General features: G+C 37.1%; 1 protein-coding gene across 2 annotated transcripts in view; it reads right to left on the reverse strand.

The window, feature by feature from the left end:
• Positions 1–20,461, reverse strand: part of LOC115211132 (son of sevenless homolog 2) — a 117,194-nt gene that overhangs the window by 46,909 nt on the left and 49,824 nt on the right. For both annotated transcript variants that reach the window (XM_029780077.2, XM_029780078.2), the window contains one exon: positions 17,850–18,107. In XM_029780077.2, the coding sequence (XP_029635937.1) occupies positions 17,850–18,107 (258 nt within the window). The remainder of the gene's footprint in view (positions 1–17,849; positions 18,108–20,461) is intronic.

The following is a 20,461-nucleotide window of genomic DNA, read 5'->3' on the forward strand; positions in this document are numbered from 1 at the left end:
ATACTGATGGTGAGGTACATGTCATTCACCACTCAATCAACAGGTAAAGATACTATTGATTTAGTCATCTAGGATATATATAAGTACGTTGGTACTGTGTAAAAAGCACCCAGTACACTCTGTAAAGTGGTTGGTGTTAGGAAGGGCATCCAGCTGTAGAAACACTGCCAGATCAGACTGGAACCTGGTGCAGCCTCATGGCTTCCTAGAATCCCCAGTCGAACTGTCCAACCCATGCTAGCATGGAAAATGGACGTTAAATGATGATGATTTGATATATATATATAAATACATATATATATATATATATGTATATATATTAGAAACTCACTTTCCAAGTTTAAGGATTCTTGTCCTATTAAGGTCCATATATATATATATAGGGAGAAGCATCCCTGCCTTCCTGACCTAGTTTTCCACCACATTTTTTAAAAGTCATAGTAGAGGCCTTGGTCTTGGGACCGCTCATATCTAGAAACTGGGGGTAAGCAAGGGCAAGCTCCCCATAGAAAATCAAGCTCCAAAAAAGCCACAAGATAGCAAAGGAGAATGGGTACCAGCCAGTCTAAATGTTGGGGTGGGCTGAACTTGCCTACCTCAGTTGCTATGGCATTGAGATAAATTTGACCACCCCCATTAACGGAGACAAAACCCGGATTTAAAATGATGATGATAAATATATCATCATTTTTTTAAATGCAAGAATCAGACATATTTAAAATACAGCAACCCTCAAGTCATTACAAACTCTAACATTTACTGAAACAATGCAATATATGTGACTCAGCATATTTTAATGTTTCTGATTGCAATGTTTTGGTCTGAGATTTTTACTGTTGGATTCTTTTTTGCATCATCGACAACTGAGACAATGAAGGAAAGTGTATTCATAATGACACTAGCACTAGTCTTATGAAGGCCAGGCATTATTTATCCCATTATCTGTTAGCTTGAACTATCATGAGCAAAACAAAGGAAAATATTTGATGTGGACACCAACAGTAGAAAACCCACTTTCCAAGTTTGAGGACTCCTCTGTCCTATTAAGGTCTATGACTATATGAGCGAAACAAAATGGATACCTTGAGAGAAATATACATTCTTATCAAATGAAAACTGCAATCTTATCAGTGACCTATGTTACATCAAAAGGTTACAGAAAGCATCAAACGAGGACTATAGGACAAGCAATGGTAAATATAACAGAAACTTGTACGTAATGAGTCTACTTAACCTCAATTTTACTAAAGCACAAATTCTAACAGTATGTGTTATAATTCAAGTCTTAAGTCAAGAGCAGCAACAATTACATACATTAAATACGTAACAAAAACAAGACAAAATACAATATAATCTAATTACTAATATACCAACACAGCATGAACAGTTTTTTTTAATTTTTAAATAAGTATACTGAAGTTATATTTATACGTTTAAATGATTTATACATATATACTTCTCTCTACTAAACTGATTTTTTAATGTTTTAAAACTATTAAATGGTAATAGCCTGGTCCCTAGGGAATCAATGTTTAAATGTAAATAAAATAAAACAATGTTCTGCAAAAGAAATTTCAATTCCAGCAAATTGTTCCCTATTGTAGTTGGTTTCATGACAGGAAGAGTTAAAAAAACAGAAAAAAGAAAAGAGAAAAACAAATTCCTTTTGGTATAACCATAGTATTTAAATTTATTTTTGGAACATATTTGCATAGAATCAGCAAGATTAATCAATAAAGTCTACATTAACAATACACATGGACATTACTTGTCTCAATATCCATCAGAAGCATATCATTTTTAAAGAAAAAAAAAATCTAACAATGTAAAAATAATTTAACAAATTTAACAGAATCTTTTAGTGTCTATCAGGGCTCTATTTCTGCATCTAAGTCTAGCAGAGAGTCTGTGACTTATAAGACATAATTCAATAAACTTCCACTGCATGGCACCTTGAGCAGGAGTCTTCTACTATGGCCTCAGGTTAACCAAAGCCTTGTGAGTGGTTTTGGTAGACAGAATCCGAAAGAAGCCCATCGCGTGTGTGTGTCCCACACTGCTTCATAACTGGTGTTAGTGTTTATGCCCCTGTAACTTTGCAGTTCAACAAAAGCAACTGATACAATAAGTATCAGGTTTAAGAAAGGAACTGGTGTCCATTCATTCGACTAAAAATTAAAGGAGGTGCCACAGCATGGCCGCGACACGGGACCAAAACAAGTAAAAAGATGAAAGGTATATTGCTATCTTAACGAAAGTTTGCTTTGCACATCTTTTGATACAACTGAAGGCTTTATTTAGGGTAGGTTTTAAACCTCTCCTTCAGTCCTTTACCAAACTGGATATAGAATGTCTCTCTGCTTCTCAGAAAAGACTCACAAATATTTGAGCCAACAATTATGAATGTGCTATGTATAAAAAAATTCGTATAAAATTTTTTCCAGATAGACTTGTCCACCTGCAGAAAATGTTTGTCACCTTTATTGTGCAGGAACTGAGTTAACTCGGTTTTGATAGTGGGGTAATTTCTAGAGTTCTCCATATTTCATGGCATAGTATTTTATTTTTATTGGCCAATTCTATCAAATTAATTCAGTATCAACATGTTAGTAAAGCAATATTTCATCAGTTCATTGAGGCTGAAGGTAGCATAGATTTCCCAGAAGGATTTCAGACAAGCAAAAATGATGGTTTGCAACGTTTAAATAACAATTTCCTATAAATAAATATAGGGGCCTGACTGGCTGCTATCATTTTGTGTCAGTTGCCATCAAGACCTCAAGAGTTTTCAGACCCCACATTACTGATTTCCTCAGCAAAGTCAAAATAACAGCAGCCCATCTGAGAAACGAGCCTTGTGAGGTGGAGTGGCTCCTGCAGTGAATATCACTGGCCATTCTCCACAGCAACACCATCAGGGTCATGATGACAGCAGGACACAGCTGAATACCCCATTTGTTCTGGGGTGGTCTATTGCCTCCTCTCCTTCCATCTGCAGCTTAACCTCACCACTTTTTTTTCTTTTTCCGTTCTCTTTTACTCTTTTAGTTGTTTCAGTCATTTGACAGCGGCCATGCTGGAGCACTACCTTTAGTCGAGCAAATTGACCCGATGAGTTATTTTTGTAAGCTTAGAACTTATTCTATCGGTCTCTTTTGCCGAACCGCTAAGTTACGGGGACGTAAACACACCAGCATCGGTTGTCAAGCGATGTTGGGGGGGACAAACACAGACACACAAATATATATATACATATATACAACGGGCTTCTTTCAGTTTCCGTCTACCAAATACACTCACAAGGCTTTGGTCGACCCGAGGCTATAGTAGAAGACACTTGCTCAAGGTGCCACGCAGTGGGACTGAACCCAGAACAATGTGGTTGGTAAACAAGCTACTTACCACACAGCCACTCCTGCACCTATTTAAATATTTGTATTTAAATATTTATTTAAAATGTGTTTAGATGGTTCAAAATAAAGATTTTAAATTTCAAAAACAAAAAAAAAAACCCACACAACCTCTTATATTGGCACAAAGCCACAATTCATAGAAAAGAAGCATATATTGAATCAACTTGGGTGTTGACTGATACTTATTTGATCAAACCTGGAATGATACAGGACATAGAGGAAAACAGGATATAAACTAAATAAAATTTGGTTGCCACATTGCTCTTTCTGCCTTTGTGAGGTTTAAACAACGACCAACGATGTTTACTCATAGATAAGTTGCATCTCATTTTGCACAAAACTGTTATACATAATACAAGATTTCTTAACTTCCTGTATAGGTCACATTCTGATATTTGTCATTGAAGTTATGTACTAAAAGTGAAACTTGTACAGGAGTTTTTACATTCTGAGTTCAAATCCCACCAAAGTCAACTTTGCCTTTCATCCTTTCAAGGTAAATAAAAGTACTAACCAAGTAAAGTACGGGGGGGGGGGGTCAATGTAATCAAATTTCTCTCTCTCTAAAACTGCTGGCCTTGTGCCTATAGTAGAAAAGGATTATGGCACCTATAAGTGTAACTAGCTGGCATAAATGGTGGAATGATAGAATAAATGTAGTATAGTATCATTTTCTTCCCCCAATACTTTGAGTTCAAATGAAGGTGGAGATTACAAAAACACAGCAGAATGTGGGACTAGATGTAACAATCTAAGAGACTGACTTTTCCATGATTGAGAAAATAATTGCAGATAATGTACTGTGATTGACTCAATCAGCTATGTCCCTTGCCTGTATATACAAGTCGTTGTCGACCTACGATCACAATTGGTTCCAACTGGTTGTAAGTCAATTTGGTTGTAAGTTGGCCTATAGGCCGACTTAGCTTTGTTTTATATTTTTACATTCTTAAGGTACATTCTCAGGTAAAAGTCACACACAACATTCTGTATTATACTATAATACTAGCATTAGTAAAAAATTTTGGAGTTTCAAGCAGTCATCATATAAACAAATATGAGGTTGCCTTGATGTCTCCACAACAGGATAGTCATTCAACACAGGGGCGATCAATAACCAAATCTAGGGGAAGCATTTGTTAGTTGACATCATCCATAGATGGGTTAATTTCTAAGAAATTAAACCCATTAGATTTCAACTGGATTATTTATTATTGCTACTGGGAGCTGGCGCGCCAATTGCTGTAAAGTCAATCGGTCGTAAGTCAACGACGACCTATATATATATATATATATATATATATATATATATATATATATATATATATATATATATATATGTGACCTTGGATGCCAAAATTAGAAATTAATATTTTGGGTTTAAAAAAAGCAGTTAGCTGGCAGAATCATTAGCATGCCAGGCAAAATGCTTTACAGCATTTCGTCTGACTTTACACCCTAAGTTCAAATTCTGCTGAGGTTGACTTTGCCTTTCATCCCTTTGGAGTTGATAAAATAATTACCAGTAGAGCACTGGGTTTAATATAATGAACTATTTCCCTCCCCCAAAATTGCTGGCCTTGTGCCAACATTTGAAACCCATATTTTGGGTTCAAATCACACAAGTGTAAGATTTTCCTTTCATCTCTTCAAGATCAATAAGTACCAGTAACACAATGTTATTAATTTGACTGACTACACATTTGCTTATACAAAATGAGATCTTGTGCCAAGTCAAAGGAAGTATACTGTATTTAAATGGTTTTAGAAGCAATACGAAAGATTTCTGTCAGCAAAACTGGCAATTTCATCTTTAAAGTAATTGCTGTGAATTGTAAAAATTTGTGAATTTCAATATGTTATTATATTTTGTTCAGTGACTTTCTTCCAAAAAGCAAAAAAAAAAAAAAAAAATCCAGTAAAATGAGGTAGAATTAGCTTGAATGTTACATTATAGAGGATATGTGATTAAACAAGTAGTTACATGAAAGTAAAGCTCACTGCTTTTGTTTTCTATATGCTGTAATTTAGATGGTATACCACATTACATCAATATCTTGTTTAGGAAATCATAACATTTACTAAATTTGAAACCTGTGTTTATGTTCACTTTTGTAAGCATTATATAGAAGGAACATCATTTTGATATGATCTCTGAGAAAATTATTTCTCAGTTACTGCCTAAAATAAAGTGTTAGGTAAAATTATAATTTTTCATACTATACATCTTAAAAGTGTCTGCTATTTTGCATATGTTCTCTACGATGATTTCTATTATAAGCACAAGATTTCTATCATAAGCACAAGGAGTACAGCCAATTTAACAGATTCCAGTACTTGATTGCTACTTTATGTTATTGACCCCATAAAGATAAAGACCAAAGTTGATCCCAGCCATATCTGAACTCAGAACATATAGTTGTCCCTGGTATTAAACCTCTCCAAGATTAATGACAAGATAAAATTAGACCCAGGCAGCTGGCTGTAAATATATCAGATATTACCTTTTACTGGTTTCATTCACGGGACTGCAGCCAAGCTGGGACATAGCCTAACCCCAGTACTTTTTAAAAATCTGTTACTAATTCTATTAGTCTCTTTTACTGAACTGTTAATGTATGAAGACACACAAAGCAACACTAATTGTCAAGAGAGGGGCTGGCTGAGCTCAGATTAATCAGATGATGTGAGCCTGAACAAGCCAGGTTTCTGTTAGAAGCCTGTGAAACTAAATTTCACGGAACCAAATCAAACTGTTTTAAATAATAATATATGTAACTCCTACTAAATGTGTGCCTCTTTCTTTTGTTTTCCACTCACCCATGTATATATATATATATATATGTAGGTGGAGAGGAACTTCTGCCAGGTTCCTCACAGGTAAGACACATAAGTATAAAATCTTCTGGGAAGGTAACAGTGACAGGATAGGTGGTGTGGGCATACTTCTTGCAGAGAAATGGGTGGATAAGGTCATAGAGGTAAGTCGGAGTGTGCGATAGAGTACTAAAGCTCAGGCTAGTCTTGTAGAATAGTATAGTGACAATTATCTCTGCCTATACCACCCAAGTGGGCCTACCAAATGAACAAAAGTATCACTTTTATGATATTCTTCTGCAGGCTAACTCAAAAATGAGTGACAATGATCTCATCTTTGTGACTGGGGATTTCAATGGGTATGTCAAACAGCAGCCCGGTATTTTCCATGGTGTACATAGGGGCCATGGTATTGGTTCTCAAAACGAAGAGGAAACAAAGCTACTGGAGTTCTCTGATGTGAATAACCTATTGATCTGCAACACCAACTTCAGGAAGCTAGCCACCTGATAACCTACTGATCAGGTGACTATGCTAGCCAGATCAATTACATTCTCACTAGACAGTAGGATGCATGGTTGCTCCTAAATACAAAGACCCACCCTGGTGAAGAATGTACCCTCCCAGCATAGACTAGTCATTAGTGACTTTAGACTCCAGGCCAGAAGGATGCCAAGAAGCAGACCAATCTGGAAAAGGATTTGGAAGCTTAAGGACCCTTCATATGGTTAGAGATTTAGGGACATCCTAATTGAGAAATTTGATGAGAGAGAGGAGGAACTACAGACTTGTGACAGAGGGCAACTGGGAACTCCTGTGGGACAGCTTACTGAGAGCTACAGACCAAATCTGCAGCTGGTGCAAAGTCCCATCCAGACCTAAGGTGATGTAGTAGTAGAACAATGCAATAGACAGGACCATTAAAACAAAGAAGCAGGCGTGGAAGAGTGGGGGTAGAAAAGAACTGTATCAGATAGCCAGAAGGGAAGTTAGGAGACAGGTATATCTAGTCAAAGGAAAAGCAGAAAAGAAGTTTGTCTATGTTCAGTGATGTGAGGACCAAAGATTTGAAGTGTTTCGGATTGCAAGACAGTATGTGAGAGAGAATTGTGATGTCATAGTAGAGAAATGTGTCTGCATGGACTTGCATTTAATGATTCTGCAAAAAAAGAGGCTTGGAAATGCCATTATGAAAGACTGCTGAACGTGGAGGATGAATGGGAGGAGGAGAGTCTGCCAAATGCTGACCCAATTGAGGGACCAGCTACCCAAATCAACTTTGGTAGATAAAGCAATTAGGTATATGAAGATAGAGAAAACCCCTGGCCCATCACTGAAATGCTTAAAATATCTGGTGGTGTAGGTTATGGTCTAGTCACCTGTATTGTAAATCAGGTGGTTCATGAAGGAGTCATGCCCAATGACTCATGTTGCAGCACCAAGGTCAACTGCTACAAAGGTAAAGGTGACGCCTTAGATAGAAATAATTACAGAGGTATCAAATTGTTGGATTAAGTGATGAAAGTTAGGGAGAGGGTCATAGCCCAGCTAATTAGGGAGCGAGTTAATCTAGATGAGATGCAGTTTGGTTTTGTGCCAGGGAGAAGCACCATTGATGCTACATTTGTGGTAAGGTAGCAGCAGGAGAAATAGATAGTGAAAGATTAACCACTGTACTTGGCTTTTGTTGACTGGGAGAAAGCCTTTGACAGGGTCCCCCAGTCCCTTATCTGGTGGTCAATGCAGAAACTAGGGATGGATGAGTGGTTGGTGAGGTGTACAAGCCATGTACAGGGACTCTGTCAGTAAAGTGAGGGTTGGCAACAAGTACAGCAAAGAATTCAGGGTATGAGTAGGGTTCACCAAGGATTGGTCCTCAGTCCCCTCTTCTTCATGATGGTTGTTGGGAGAATGCAATGAACTGTGTGTATGCATGTTTATGTTGTTTGAAGATCAAGGGAACCTGTGCATACATAGACAATATTACCATCTCTGGTACTAATCACACAGAACATGACAAGAATCTATCAGTTTAGAACATAAGCATGCATACACACAGTTCATTGCATTCTCACAATAATAGTCCCCCAGGAAATAACAGTGGAATTTAAGACAAGCTGCTCTTGAGGGTTCTTCTGTATTGATGACCTTGTTCTTATAGCTGAACCACTACCAGAACTAGAGAAGAAGTTTCAGGTATGGAAGCAAGGTCTAAAATTGAAGGGCCTTAGAGTTAACCTAGCAAAAACCAAAGTCTTAGTAAGTAGGAAGGCAGACAAATCACAAATTCCTTCAGGTAGATGGCCCTACTCAATCTGTAGAAAAGGCATAGGTAGAAACTCCATAAGATGTACCCGGTGTAAACTATGGACACATAAGAGGTGCAGCAATATCAGAGGAAAATAGCGTTTGTATGTGGAAGATGCACAGATACAATAAACACCAAAAATGTACAGAAAATAGACTACATCAACTGCCAGGTGGGTAAGCTAGAGGTAGTAGACAGTTTCTGTTATCTAGGTGACCAAGTTAATAGTGGAGGTGGATGCTCCAAGAGCATAGCTGTGAGTATAAGAATAGACCTTTAGCGATATGCTGTACATGAGAAGACATGTCAAGCCAAGTAAAATTGTAGTCATGGCTGATGCTGGTGTCACGTAAAAAGCACCTTTCAAGCTTTGGGCCTCACGGAGGCAAAGTGGCTGATGCCAGTGGCCATTGAAAAGCTCCTTTCGAGTGTTGGGCTTCACACAAGCAATGACGAATGACCAAGACCTTTGGCATTATGTTGTGCTTGAGAAGAAGACCCATCAAGCCAAGTAAAATCGTAGTTGGAGCTGATAGTGGTGCCACACAAATCGCACCCATGCTTGTGGCACATAAAGCACTCACTACAGTCTCAGAGTGGTTGGCATTAGGAAGGACATTCAGCTGTAGAAACCATGTGAAATCAGACTGGAGTCTGGTGCAGCCTTCCAGCTTGCCAGCCCAGGTCAAACCGTCCAACACATGTTAGCATGGACAGAGATTATGATCTCACACACACAATGAACTTCCACATAGTTTCTGCTAACCAATTTCACTCACAAGGCATAGGGTGGTATGTGCCTATAGCAGAAAACACTGGCCCAAGCTGCAGCACAGTAGGACTGCATCTGAAACCACATGGTTGCAAAGTGAGCTGCTTAATCAAAAGCAATTAATGTTAATAAAATAGAAAAGGAATACATAATATGAAAATCTTCATATGAACAAAGACTGTTAAAGTGAGTGATGTTTCTGGTTGGTTTATAATGTATAGGAATAAATAAGAAATGGAGACGGGGATATAAACTATTTTTTGTTTTAAATCCCAAATAATATAGCCAGTGAAAAGTGATGGGCTGCAAATGCATTCTTTTTAATGAACTGTTGAATATTTTGAAAATTAATTATTTCCTTGAGTGATTAGTTATATAAAAAAAGATTTGTTTCATAAAAAGATCATTACAAATAAAAATCTATGAGAAGTCTCAATGTCACTTTAACCCTTTAACATTCAAATTACTGTCGAATATAATGCATATTTATTAACATTGTTTTGAATTAATCATGCATTACTTTGCAGCTTTCAGATTTCAATGATGTAATTTATTTTTCTAAGATTACAATTTATTTTGCAAGGATTCCAACGTCAAGGCTGTTCTTCTTTACAGGTCAGAAACTTGAAACATCATCAAAGCCATAAAGAGTAAGCTACAGACCCTCGTCAACAAAATGTCTGCACTACATCCTCAAGATCTGGTGACAGGATAAAATTTCAAACAGAAGTCTGTGGGATAGAATAAACCAAACTCCCATCAATCAAGAAATTCTGAAAAGGAAATGGGGCTAGATTGGCCACACTCCAAGGAGACCTGGAAGCAACATTGCAAGACATCCTGAAGGAAAGAGCATGGTTGGACAACCTAAGAAGACCTAGAAAGGATACATGGAGGATGAAACAAAAGCAATTGGTCACTCTTGGTCTCAAATCAAGGAGGTAGTCCAAGATTGCATCCATTGGCAATGAAATGGTCATGACCCCATGCTCCTTACAGGGTAATTGTGGACAAACTAACTAAACTAACGAGGATGACACTGTAAGGTAAGTGTGAGAGGCCAGATCTGACCAGTTTGAACATAAAACATATAACAATTTGGGCTCCATGTAGCTGGTTTAAATGCTACAGGGTTAAAATAATTAAGTAAATGGTCAAATTTGGTGGTGATTTTGACAACTGATAACTTTAACAGACAAACCAAAGTATTTTGTGAGTAAGTAAGAGACAAAAAGCATTATGAGAGATGTAAGAAGATAGACTGACATAAAATAATGCAAGAGAGATATATCATTTGAAATGACAAAGAGGTACAAAGTCGAACAGGTTTTGTTGTAAAAGATCTTTATAAATGCACTAAGAGGACTTAATCATTCAGCCAGAGAGAACATGCTAAATAATCCAACTGTGATTTGAATGTTGGGAAGTAACCACACAATAAACAATGCTGGGACAAAAAGGAATTGAGTCACAAACACCAAAGGAAGTAACACATTATCAGAGTATGATGAGCTCAGAAAAAGCAGGCTAAACAATAGGTATACGATCAAAATTGCATGGAGAAGTGAATGTTAAAACAATGATGATGCTTACAAAATTGTCTCACAGAACATAAAAGAAAATAAATCAATCCTCTGCATCAGTGTTTCTCAACTGATTTTTACCTATGGACTCCTTTTGACTCCTGTTTAACCAGATAGACTCTCCTAGCCAATAAGTGTTTAAGAAATCGTATCATATTTTTATAGTTAAATATTATTAGGAATTGCATTCTTTTATTCTTTTACTTGTTTCAGGCATTAGAACAGTGGCCATGCTGAAGCATTGCCAGTACTTATTCTATCAGTCTCATTGCCGAACCACTAAGTTACACAGACATAAATAAACACTATTTGTTAAACAATGAGGGGGGAGGGGATAAACACAGACACATGCATATATACATACAACATGTTTCTTTCAGTTTCTGTTTACCAAATCTACCCACAAGACTTTGGTTGGCCCAAGGCTATAGTAGAAGATACTTGCCCAAGGTGCCACGCAGTGGGACTGAACCCGGAACCATGTGGTTGGGAAGCAAGCTTCTTAAATTCTTATATGGACCCTGGTCGAGAATCATTGCTTTAGACTATTTTACTTCCTCTACACCAACATCTACAAATTTCTATCCAACTATGATCCTACCCACCACTTCCTGTTATGTAAACCACAAATATTTCTTTCAGAAGACACATATCTTTCATCTTTTATTCTTAATCCATCTCTGCTGTACAGGATTCAAACTATATTCCAACTTCATCTGTGCTAATGTTGAATCCATTCTCTCTATCATTTGTTCCTCTTATATGGACATTAGCAACCAAGACTTCTAAATATTTTGGTTTAAAATCCCTCCTTTAAAGTCATCTGCTGCCTCTACTTCTCACTAAACCATGAACCATTTTTGAACTCTTGCATTCTGCATTCATGATAACTCTTTCATCACATTTCTCTCTCTCTCAAGTTCTCTCTTGAAAGAAAAAAAGTGAACCATATTTCATAGCATACTGGTGATGTGGTCTCTTGCATATGGTTTAACTGGACATGTAAATTCTCAACTAATCATTGATTAGTGAGCCACTATATTAACAAGTATACCTAATGACTGACAACCCTGATTAGATACCTACGTTACTGTACACAGGTCAGAGCTCATTCTAACACACTGGCATTAACAGAACAGACCATTCTCCACATGTTACTACATGGAGAAAGAGAAATTCACATCAAGGAGTGTTAATAGCTAGAGTTACTATACCACACTTATAAATAATTATATAGACACACTGCTGTATAAACACATATGCAGATCTAACATGGAAATCTATATTTTCTACAGAGTTGTCAGCCATGGTAACTCTAACATACACTTATTTTGGTGCAAGGGGCCTTTGCTATAATTTACTGTCTGCATCAGTTAGTATCCTTACCTACATATATCCCTAACCAACACATTTGATACATGAATAGTCCTAAACTCTTTTCTCACCTCCATACTTAGCTTTTATTTAGCCATTACTGTTTCTGCTTCCACCAGATCATCTTAGCACATCTTAATCCCTGAACTCTGATATTTCAAGTCAGCTAACTGGTCCTAATTCCATCAGTTCTACATTAATGTGCTGTATAACTAAAGTCATAAAATTAAGGTTACTGACATCTTCATCTTATGTATGTCTCTTCATGTCCCTCATGCAACCAAAGCCCCAAATGGTTCACCCATAGCTATACTACAGAAGATTATTTGAAGACTATTTCCACCAACCCATCATAAACTATGAATTGTTTAACTATCACAGCAAGGCCTGGACAGTCATCAGCAAAGAAAACAGAAGCCTTTGAACATTCCACTCCTTGCAAGTTCTCTTACTTTTCAAATTGTGGCAGAGCATTTTGGTCCTTGCTATGAGATCTGTACTTAGCTCACAGAAACCTCTTACCTGCCATTCTTCAACTAATATAGCTCTATATGCAGCATTTCTGCTCATAAAGTCACATTTTCCACATGTTTTGCTTTTAACTCTGTACTGTACACACAAATATAACAAAACTCCTGATAAAATCACTTAACCCAATCCATCTGTTTGCTCTCCACATACAATCACCAAATGCAAAAACTTGATCACACCAACCCAGTGAAATGACAAGTCTTAATAGTGCCCCCTCCATTATTCTTAGCAGGATGCTCTGCAATTTATTCCTATCCTCATTCAAATTCTTCAATCATTGTCTCTCTGCATTTTATGAGAAAATGGGACAGCGTGCTACAGTTCCAAGATGAGTACTCTCACTAATCTTACAGCTCTATTCTCCTCCTCACTTCAAACATTTCAAAATTGATGGATATGGTTATAAACAAGCATTATCTGCATCCCCTGAGCTACTCTGACTTCTCAATGACCACCAATATAATTTTTGTGGAACCAAATCTAAAGGTTTGTTCTCCTATGTAACACACCAGTGGTCTCTTGTTGAGAACTCCAACAGAAATAATGTTCTAGTGGTTGACATTAGCAAAACAAATGAACAGGAGAACTTCCAAAGTAGTTCACTTATGGATTCTATGTCCAGTCTTTTGAATCAGAAGTTTCCAATCAGACTGCTCCATTACAATATATACACTGAGGAAACTTTCACCAAACCACATTCTGACCAGTCTGTTAAACTCTAAGGTACACATTTATCCCTTATACCTCAGGATTTCAATCATCCACCCATTATTAACTTTCAACTACACACAAACCCCTAAACAGAATTTTCCATTCTTAGTTTCTATACGAGATCAGACAACTAAACTGAAATTGTTTTAATGAGATCAGGCATCTAAATTGAGATTGCTCTTTAAACTATTTTAAGTACATGGGAAGGAAAGCAACAATTTTTGTTGACAAAAAAAAACCCAAATAAACTTGCAGTCAACTGAGTCATCGGTTACTACAAACCAGCCTCAGTGATGATGTTTGGAGCCAGACAAGCGACAGACAGGTGAAAGCACCTAATTTCATTGAAGCTGGTCTTAACATCAACCTCCTATATCAAGTCCTGATTGTCATGGATTACTAAACATTATGATCTGATGGACATGTTAGTCTAAAACTGCACCTGCACATGACTTCAAAGGTGAAACTTCCACTGTTTGTCTCCAAAGAAATCTGGCCTTCTGGTTCATCAGACTTGAATCCATGTGACATTTGGATGTAGGGTATCACTGATAATAAGTCCAATGCAACACCTCACAAACAGCATCACTACACGGAACCCTGCCATTAGAAATGAATTCATGGCTATAACTGTGGATGATGCAAGGCAGATGTATTCAGCCTTCAGCAACCTTATTCAGTCAGTTATAACTGTTGATGGTAGACGTTTTGAATAATACCTTTCCTTATCTTATGACAAATAAAAATACAAAATTTCATGCTTCCTCTTCATCTCTTCAGTTACAGGTTGTGAAAAATCTCAACACAAACAGCCTCTCAAGTTAGCTGTCTGGCACTGTATAGCCTTTGCGTCAGATTTTGGTTACACACCTACGTAAGGATTACCAAGTGATAATGGCCTGCACAAACTTGTCCTTAAAATAATGAAGGCTACCGTGATTCTGTGGAAAGTGCTCATGTGCACACAACCAAACAGTAAAGAATGTACATATTGCAGGAGGGAATCTGGCACTCTCATAAGTTCTTGAAATAATAATGAATGGATGCAAATCTAAAACCAATGACTTGGATGTCTTTCTACAACAGAGACCACGGATTTATGATGCACTATGGATGCACTATGGGAATCTAGAGTAGTCATTGCATAATCCATTAATAGTCTTTTCTACTCTAGGCACAAGGCCTGAAATTTTGGGGGAGGGAGCCAGTCGGTTACATTGACCCCAGTATACAACTGGTACTTAATTTATCGACCCTGAAAGGATGAGAGGCAAAGTCGACCTTGGCAGAATTTGAACTCAAAACATAAAGACAACAGAAATACTGCTAAACATTTCACCCGGCATGCTAACGTTTATAACCTGTTAATATTCTAACAGAAATCTACCTTGAATACTTTTGGTAGAAACAAAAAGCTCTCACACAGGAGTAGATGCTGAACAGTAAGACCACACCAAGAACTATCTTCAATGCCAGGCAATAAAAAGAAAGTTAATAGCGTTTCCAGTTCACTCCTTTTAATGATCAAAATTGCCACAGTAACACATACACATTCCCTCCCAAACATTTAAAAATATTATGTTTCTTATAGGATAATTTTATTTATGCCAGTTATTCTTGAAGATAAGACTTTCTCAGCGATTGTTGACCAAAAATATCTTTTTTTATTAACATCAACATTGCTCAGTCCACACCTATTACTCAACATCCTTGTTCTAATGGTTTGGTTCTGATGTTTGTACAAACATGCACACACATCACCAAAATTTTGTATGTAAATAAAAGTGTGTTGCAAAACAAGCTACAACCTTTATCATAGAGAACTACACCCCATCTGACAAATAATGAGATCCTGGTAAATAGTGACAAGGCATAGTTCAAGAAGTTATATCAGCTTATGAATATGATGAGGAAGATAGTATTAAATATTTTACAATAAGCACTCTATCATCATCATCGTTTAACGTCCATTTTCCATGCTAGCATGGGTTGGATGGTTTGACTGGGGTCTGGGAAGCCAGTGGCTGCACCAGGCTCCAGTCTGATCTGGCAGTGTTTCCACAGCTGGATGCCCTTCCTAACGCCAACCACTCCATGAGTGTAGTGGGTGCTTTTTACATGCCACCGGCACAGGGGCCAGATGAGGCTGGCAAATGGCCATGATCGGTTGGTGCTCTTACGTGTTACTGACACGGACGCCGGTCAGGCGATGCCGGCAACTGCCACGTTCAAAAAATATAACATGGAAATCCCAAAACTCTGGCATCAATTTCTGGTACCACCAAGTCTGGTTCCTCAATTTTTAATTTGGTTAATCATTTCTTTATACTGATTGAAAGTACACAACATGTATGGCTAATGTGAATCATTAGGTTGCTTTTTAGCACCCAAACTTAAAGTTTGGATTTAAAGGATACAGCTAGGCCATCGTAACAATTTTTACATTATTAGAGAACTTTCTAACAATTAGGCATAAGACAAAACTTATACAACAAAAAAAGTGGCTGTTTTTGATACCACAAAGCTATAAAATAAAATAAACTAGAAAAATACTATAAAAGAAAATCAGAAACATCTTGTTCATTAGTTCATGTAACATGAAAGATTACATGAAAAGAAATATATATCATTGCGGCTATCCAGTAGCTCCCCATCCCTGACTCTATATACACCCAGGTTTTTGCCACTCACTCCTGTCCCTTCTGCACTCTTTAATCACATTTCCTTCACAATATCCTGTCACATATTATGGCGTTTCGAACCTCAAGGTATGCCTGACATTTATCACCATCTATATCTCTCTTTTCCTTTACTCAACCATCCTGTTTATATTCTGATTCTCGTCCCTTGTGAGTATGCTACCATCTGTATCCTGCTGTCTCCCACTCTCTCTCTCTCTCTCTCTCTTTCTCCTGCACTTCCCTCAGGTTAGGTTACCATGAATTTCCTTTGTGGTAGCACACCTATTTCTGTTTTTATTCCTGATCTCTCTCACTTTCTCTGGCCAGGTCATCTTGTACTTCCTCTACACCAGGACACATGTTTGTCTCTCTGTCTCACTATAACCTTTCATCATCCAACACAAGACCACCTCCTCCTTTTTGAAAGTTTTTTTTCCTTTTTTTTGTCTTGCGAGTACTTGGTGACTCTGTCAGTGCAGATGCTACTTAAAAGCACCCAGTCCACACTGTAAACTGGTTGGTATTTGAAAGGGCATCCAGCTGTAAAAATCTTACTGAAACTGACCTTGCTTGTGCTTGTGCCACGTAAAAAGCACTAAGTCCACTGTGCTGAGTGGTTGCTGTTAGGAGGGGCACCAGCTGTAAAAATCCTGCCAAAACAGTCACAGAATATTGGTGCATGTTGCTGCCTGGCTGGCTCTTGTGAAACCATCCCACCCATGTTAGTGTGGAAGGCGGACGTTAAACAATGATGATGATGAGGATATATACATCTATTTTCTTCACGTCTTGCTACATTGAACTGATATCCTCTGCATCAAACCCATTGCCTATTTCTAATCTTCAGTCATGCTATTCTTACTCAATGCACTTCCTATTCTGTCTTATGTTGTATCTAGACCTCACAACTCTTTCTTCTTCTCTCTCACTTTCCAGTTGGGCAAGCTATTCACCCCTTCAGCAAGACACCTGCCCTTCTTCCTCTCATAGTTTCTTTCTCCAGTCTATACCCAGCTCAGTTGAGGGAATTTATCTTGCAGATACTTGGCAACCTCACTGGTGCTGGTGCCACATAAAAAGCACCCAGTACACTCTTAAGAAGGGCATCCAGCTGTAGAAACCATGCCAAAGCAGACATAGAACCTGACAGAAACCTCTGGCTTGTCTGTTCTTGTTAAACCATCCATGGAGAAAGGGACATTAAATGATGATGATGATGATGAAAGAGAAAGAGAGAGAGAAGTATACATGCAGATATACTCACAACCACGCCCCTCTCTCTCTCTCTCTCTACACACACACACACACACACACACTGGAGCAGTTACTCCAAATAAGAACTGGCCCGCCTTTTGATGACTCATCTAACTCATATTAACAAGGAAGAACAGATGGGATGATGATACTGTAATGCTTGTTTTACAATAATTTGAATATCTACTCCCTGGCAATAAGCAGGTTATTTAAGTTGAAAATATCAACAATGAAGAAATTGTCACAAATGAATTTTTTTTTGTGTGTGTGTGTATTACATGAGTAATCTAAAAACGTGTTCTCATTTTGAAAATCTCTACCTGATTAATAAAGAGTCCAATAAAAACTCACTGAACTCGTTGATAGAGCACAGGCATATTTACTATAAAATATCAAATAACTGACCTTGATGAGGAGATTGTGTACCTTCTCCACTGGCAAAACCAACGTGTTCTTTTTGCCTTTCTCGAGGGCACCTTGTGCCTCTCGTATCGTCCATACATTAATTGATGTGGGGATGATTTTTTGTACACGTTCCTCCACATCTTGGATGGTATGTAATGGCACTGCACACAATGTGAAAAGGAGCTGGAGACAAAGCTTTTCGATGTACTCCAATGCTTCATCTCGTGTTGTTAGATTGGTAATTACTTGGCGTTGAACCTGTAAAAAAGACAAACAAACAACTTTTAACTTAGATATTAAATCAAGAGCAAAGATTTATAATTCACAAGGAACATATTCAGTATATTTCGTTTTTGGATTTGTTTTGCAAGATTCTTTACATGAGTTCATGTGTTGAAGAGTGTAAATAACGGACAGAGTCAAGACTATTGAAAAGGTTGCAAGACGCAACAAAAATTTTAGGAAAATAAAAATAAGAAAAAAGTGGAAATTTTACTGGTGAGTGTGTTACATTATAAGGCAAAAAAGAAAATGACTCTCCCCAGACACAGCAGAATATCCAGTATAGTTTTTTTTTAATATCATCACATGGCATGTAATTTTACTTTCCAACCATTTTCATTGCATAGAATACTTTGGGTTTATTTATTCATTTATTGATCGTTATAATGTATTGGATGAAAGTTCAAATCCAGTCGAAGTTTAGTCTACTGAATAGGATTTATGAAAAGGATTTTTTTGCATCTCACCCCTATCGTCTGTATTAATAATGTAAAGCATAGAACAAAAGTTCAAATCTACTTTAGGTATTCTATCTTATTGTTGGCAGAAGGGGCATATTTAGATATCTTCATTTCTCATTAATACAACTTCATCATCATCATCAACTTCTGGACAATTATATTTTAAATAAATATACAGGCGCAGGTGTGGCTGTGTGGTAAGAAGTTTGCTTCACAGCCACATGATCCTGGGTTCAGTCCCACTGAGAAGCATCTTCAGACAACCATAGCTTTGTGAGTGGATTTGATAGACAGAAACTAAAAGAAGCCCATTGTGTGTGTGTCTTTGTCCCTTACCACTGCTTGACAACCAGTGTTGGCGTGTTTACATCCCCGTTACTTAGTGGTTCAGCAAAAGAGACCGATAGAATAAGTACCAGGCTTTAAAATATAAGTTCTGGGTTGATTCATTCAACCGAAAACACTTCAAGATGTTGCCCCAGCATGGCAACAGTCTAGTGAAAGATATATCAAATTTAAGTTCCACAAGACTATTTACAAATATATATATATAACTAAGCACCATTCAGATGTTATGCCACTTCCTTTGTGAAGACATAACTAATAATTCCTAATTAATAACTCCCAATTACATGCAACACTTATTTTTGAACTGTCTCACCAAATAGACTAACTTGTTTATACAAACAGTTCACAAAGTGAAAGACATTGTTTTGCTATGAAGAAGAGAAGAAGCCTAATATTTTGAGCAAACATTTTCATTAGAGATGAATTATTTTCTATCAATAAGCATTCTCACTCTCCCTCTAATAAAAGGTCCTACCAAGAAACGTTAGATGACTTCTTTTCTTCACAGCAAAATGATTTTACTAATTAATTTAACATTTTTATAATGGATTATGTATTGTTTGTGGACATTAGACAACACTTTCATATATGTTGATTTTTATGCTCAAGGTCTTTTGTTAAAAAACAATATTGGCAATGATAATGTCAGGAAGAAGATAGTTTTGGATAACATGGCTTTTGGTTTCAAGAGTGGGAGGGTGGGAAGGCGAGTCAATATCTAACATTATTTGCTCTTTGCACTTTAGTTTTCAATATTTTTACTAATCAATTGCTGTTTGTAAAATTACTTCTACACTTATTTCCATATTCATGCAGGTGTTGAAATTCTAAGAATTGCTTACTGTTTCAGTTTTAATTCAGAAATTCTAGTCCTGGGATATATCATCCATGCACTTGATTTTAAAAAAAACCCAATAAAGTACATGTCCTTGCCTCACTCCATTCACCACTGACACTTCAAACATATATAAGGATCATAAAAATATCTAGCAACTGATTTTGCACACCAAATTTTCCATTTAAATCAGTTGAGGTATCCTCTTCCTTTCAAACTTCACATGAAAGTTTAGTCCAAAAGGGGTTCAACTTTATATCTAACGCATTGCAGACTGATGAGACTCTTTAGATATTTCTTTACTTTGAGGAAGAGGAAAAATATGACAATTTAGGCAGGACCTTTCCTCAAATTTAGATAACTATTTTATTAAGCATTACCATTGACTAACAAGAGTAAAAGATTACAGACAAATGTATTCATGTAAAGGCATTGCTTAATTATTTTGGTAATGACTTTAGGACAAATATTCTTTTGTTTTCTAATATCTATTTGCTTCTTTTATTTTTCCATATTTGTTCTATGATTATAAACATCATGAAGTATGCAGACTTGGGAGAATCAACAGCAGAGGTGAAGTTTATAGATGTAAAGGCAAAACCAAATGGAGCTCTGGACACATGCCATTATTATACAGTCAACTTACTCAGTAGGACAGGAAGACAAAGAACTTAAAACTACAACAT

This window comes from Octopus sinensis, linkage group LG4 (assembly GCF_006345805.1).
Source record: "Octopus sinensis linkage group LG4, ASM634580v1, whole genome shotgun sequence".
Classification (NCBI taxonomy): domain Eukaryota; kingdom Metazoa; phylum Mollusca; class Cephalopoda; order Octopoda; family Octopodidae; genus Octopus; species Octopus sinensis.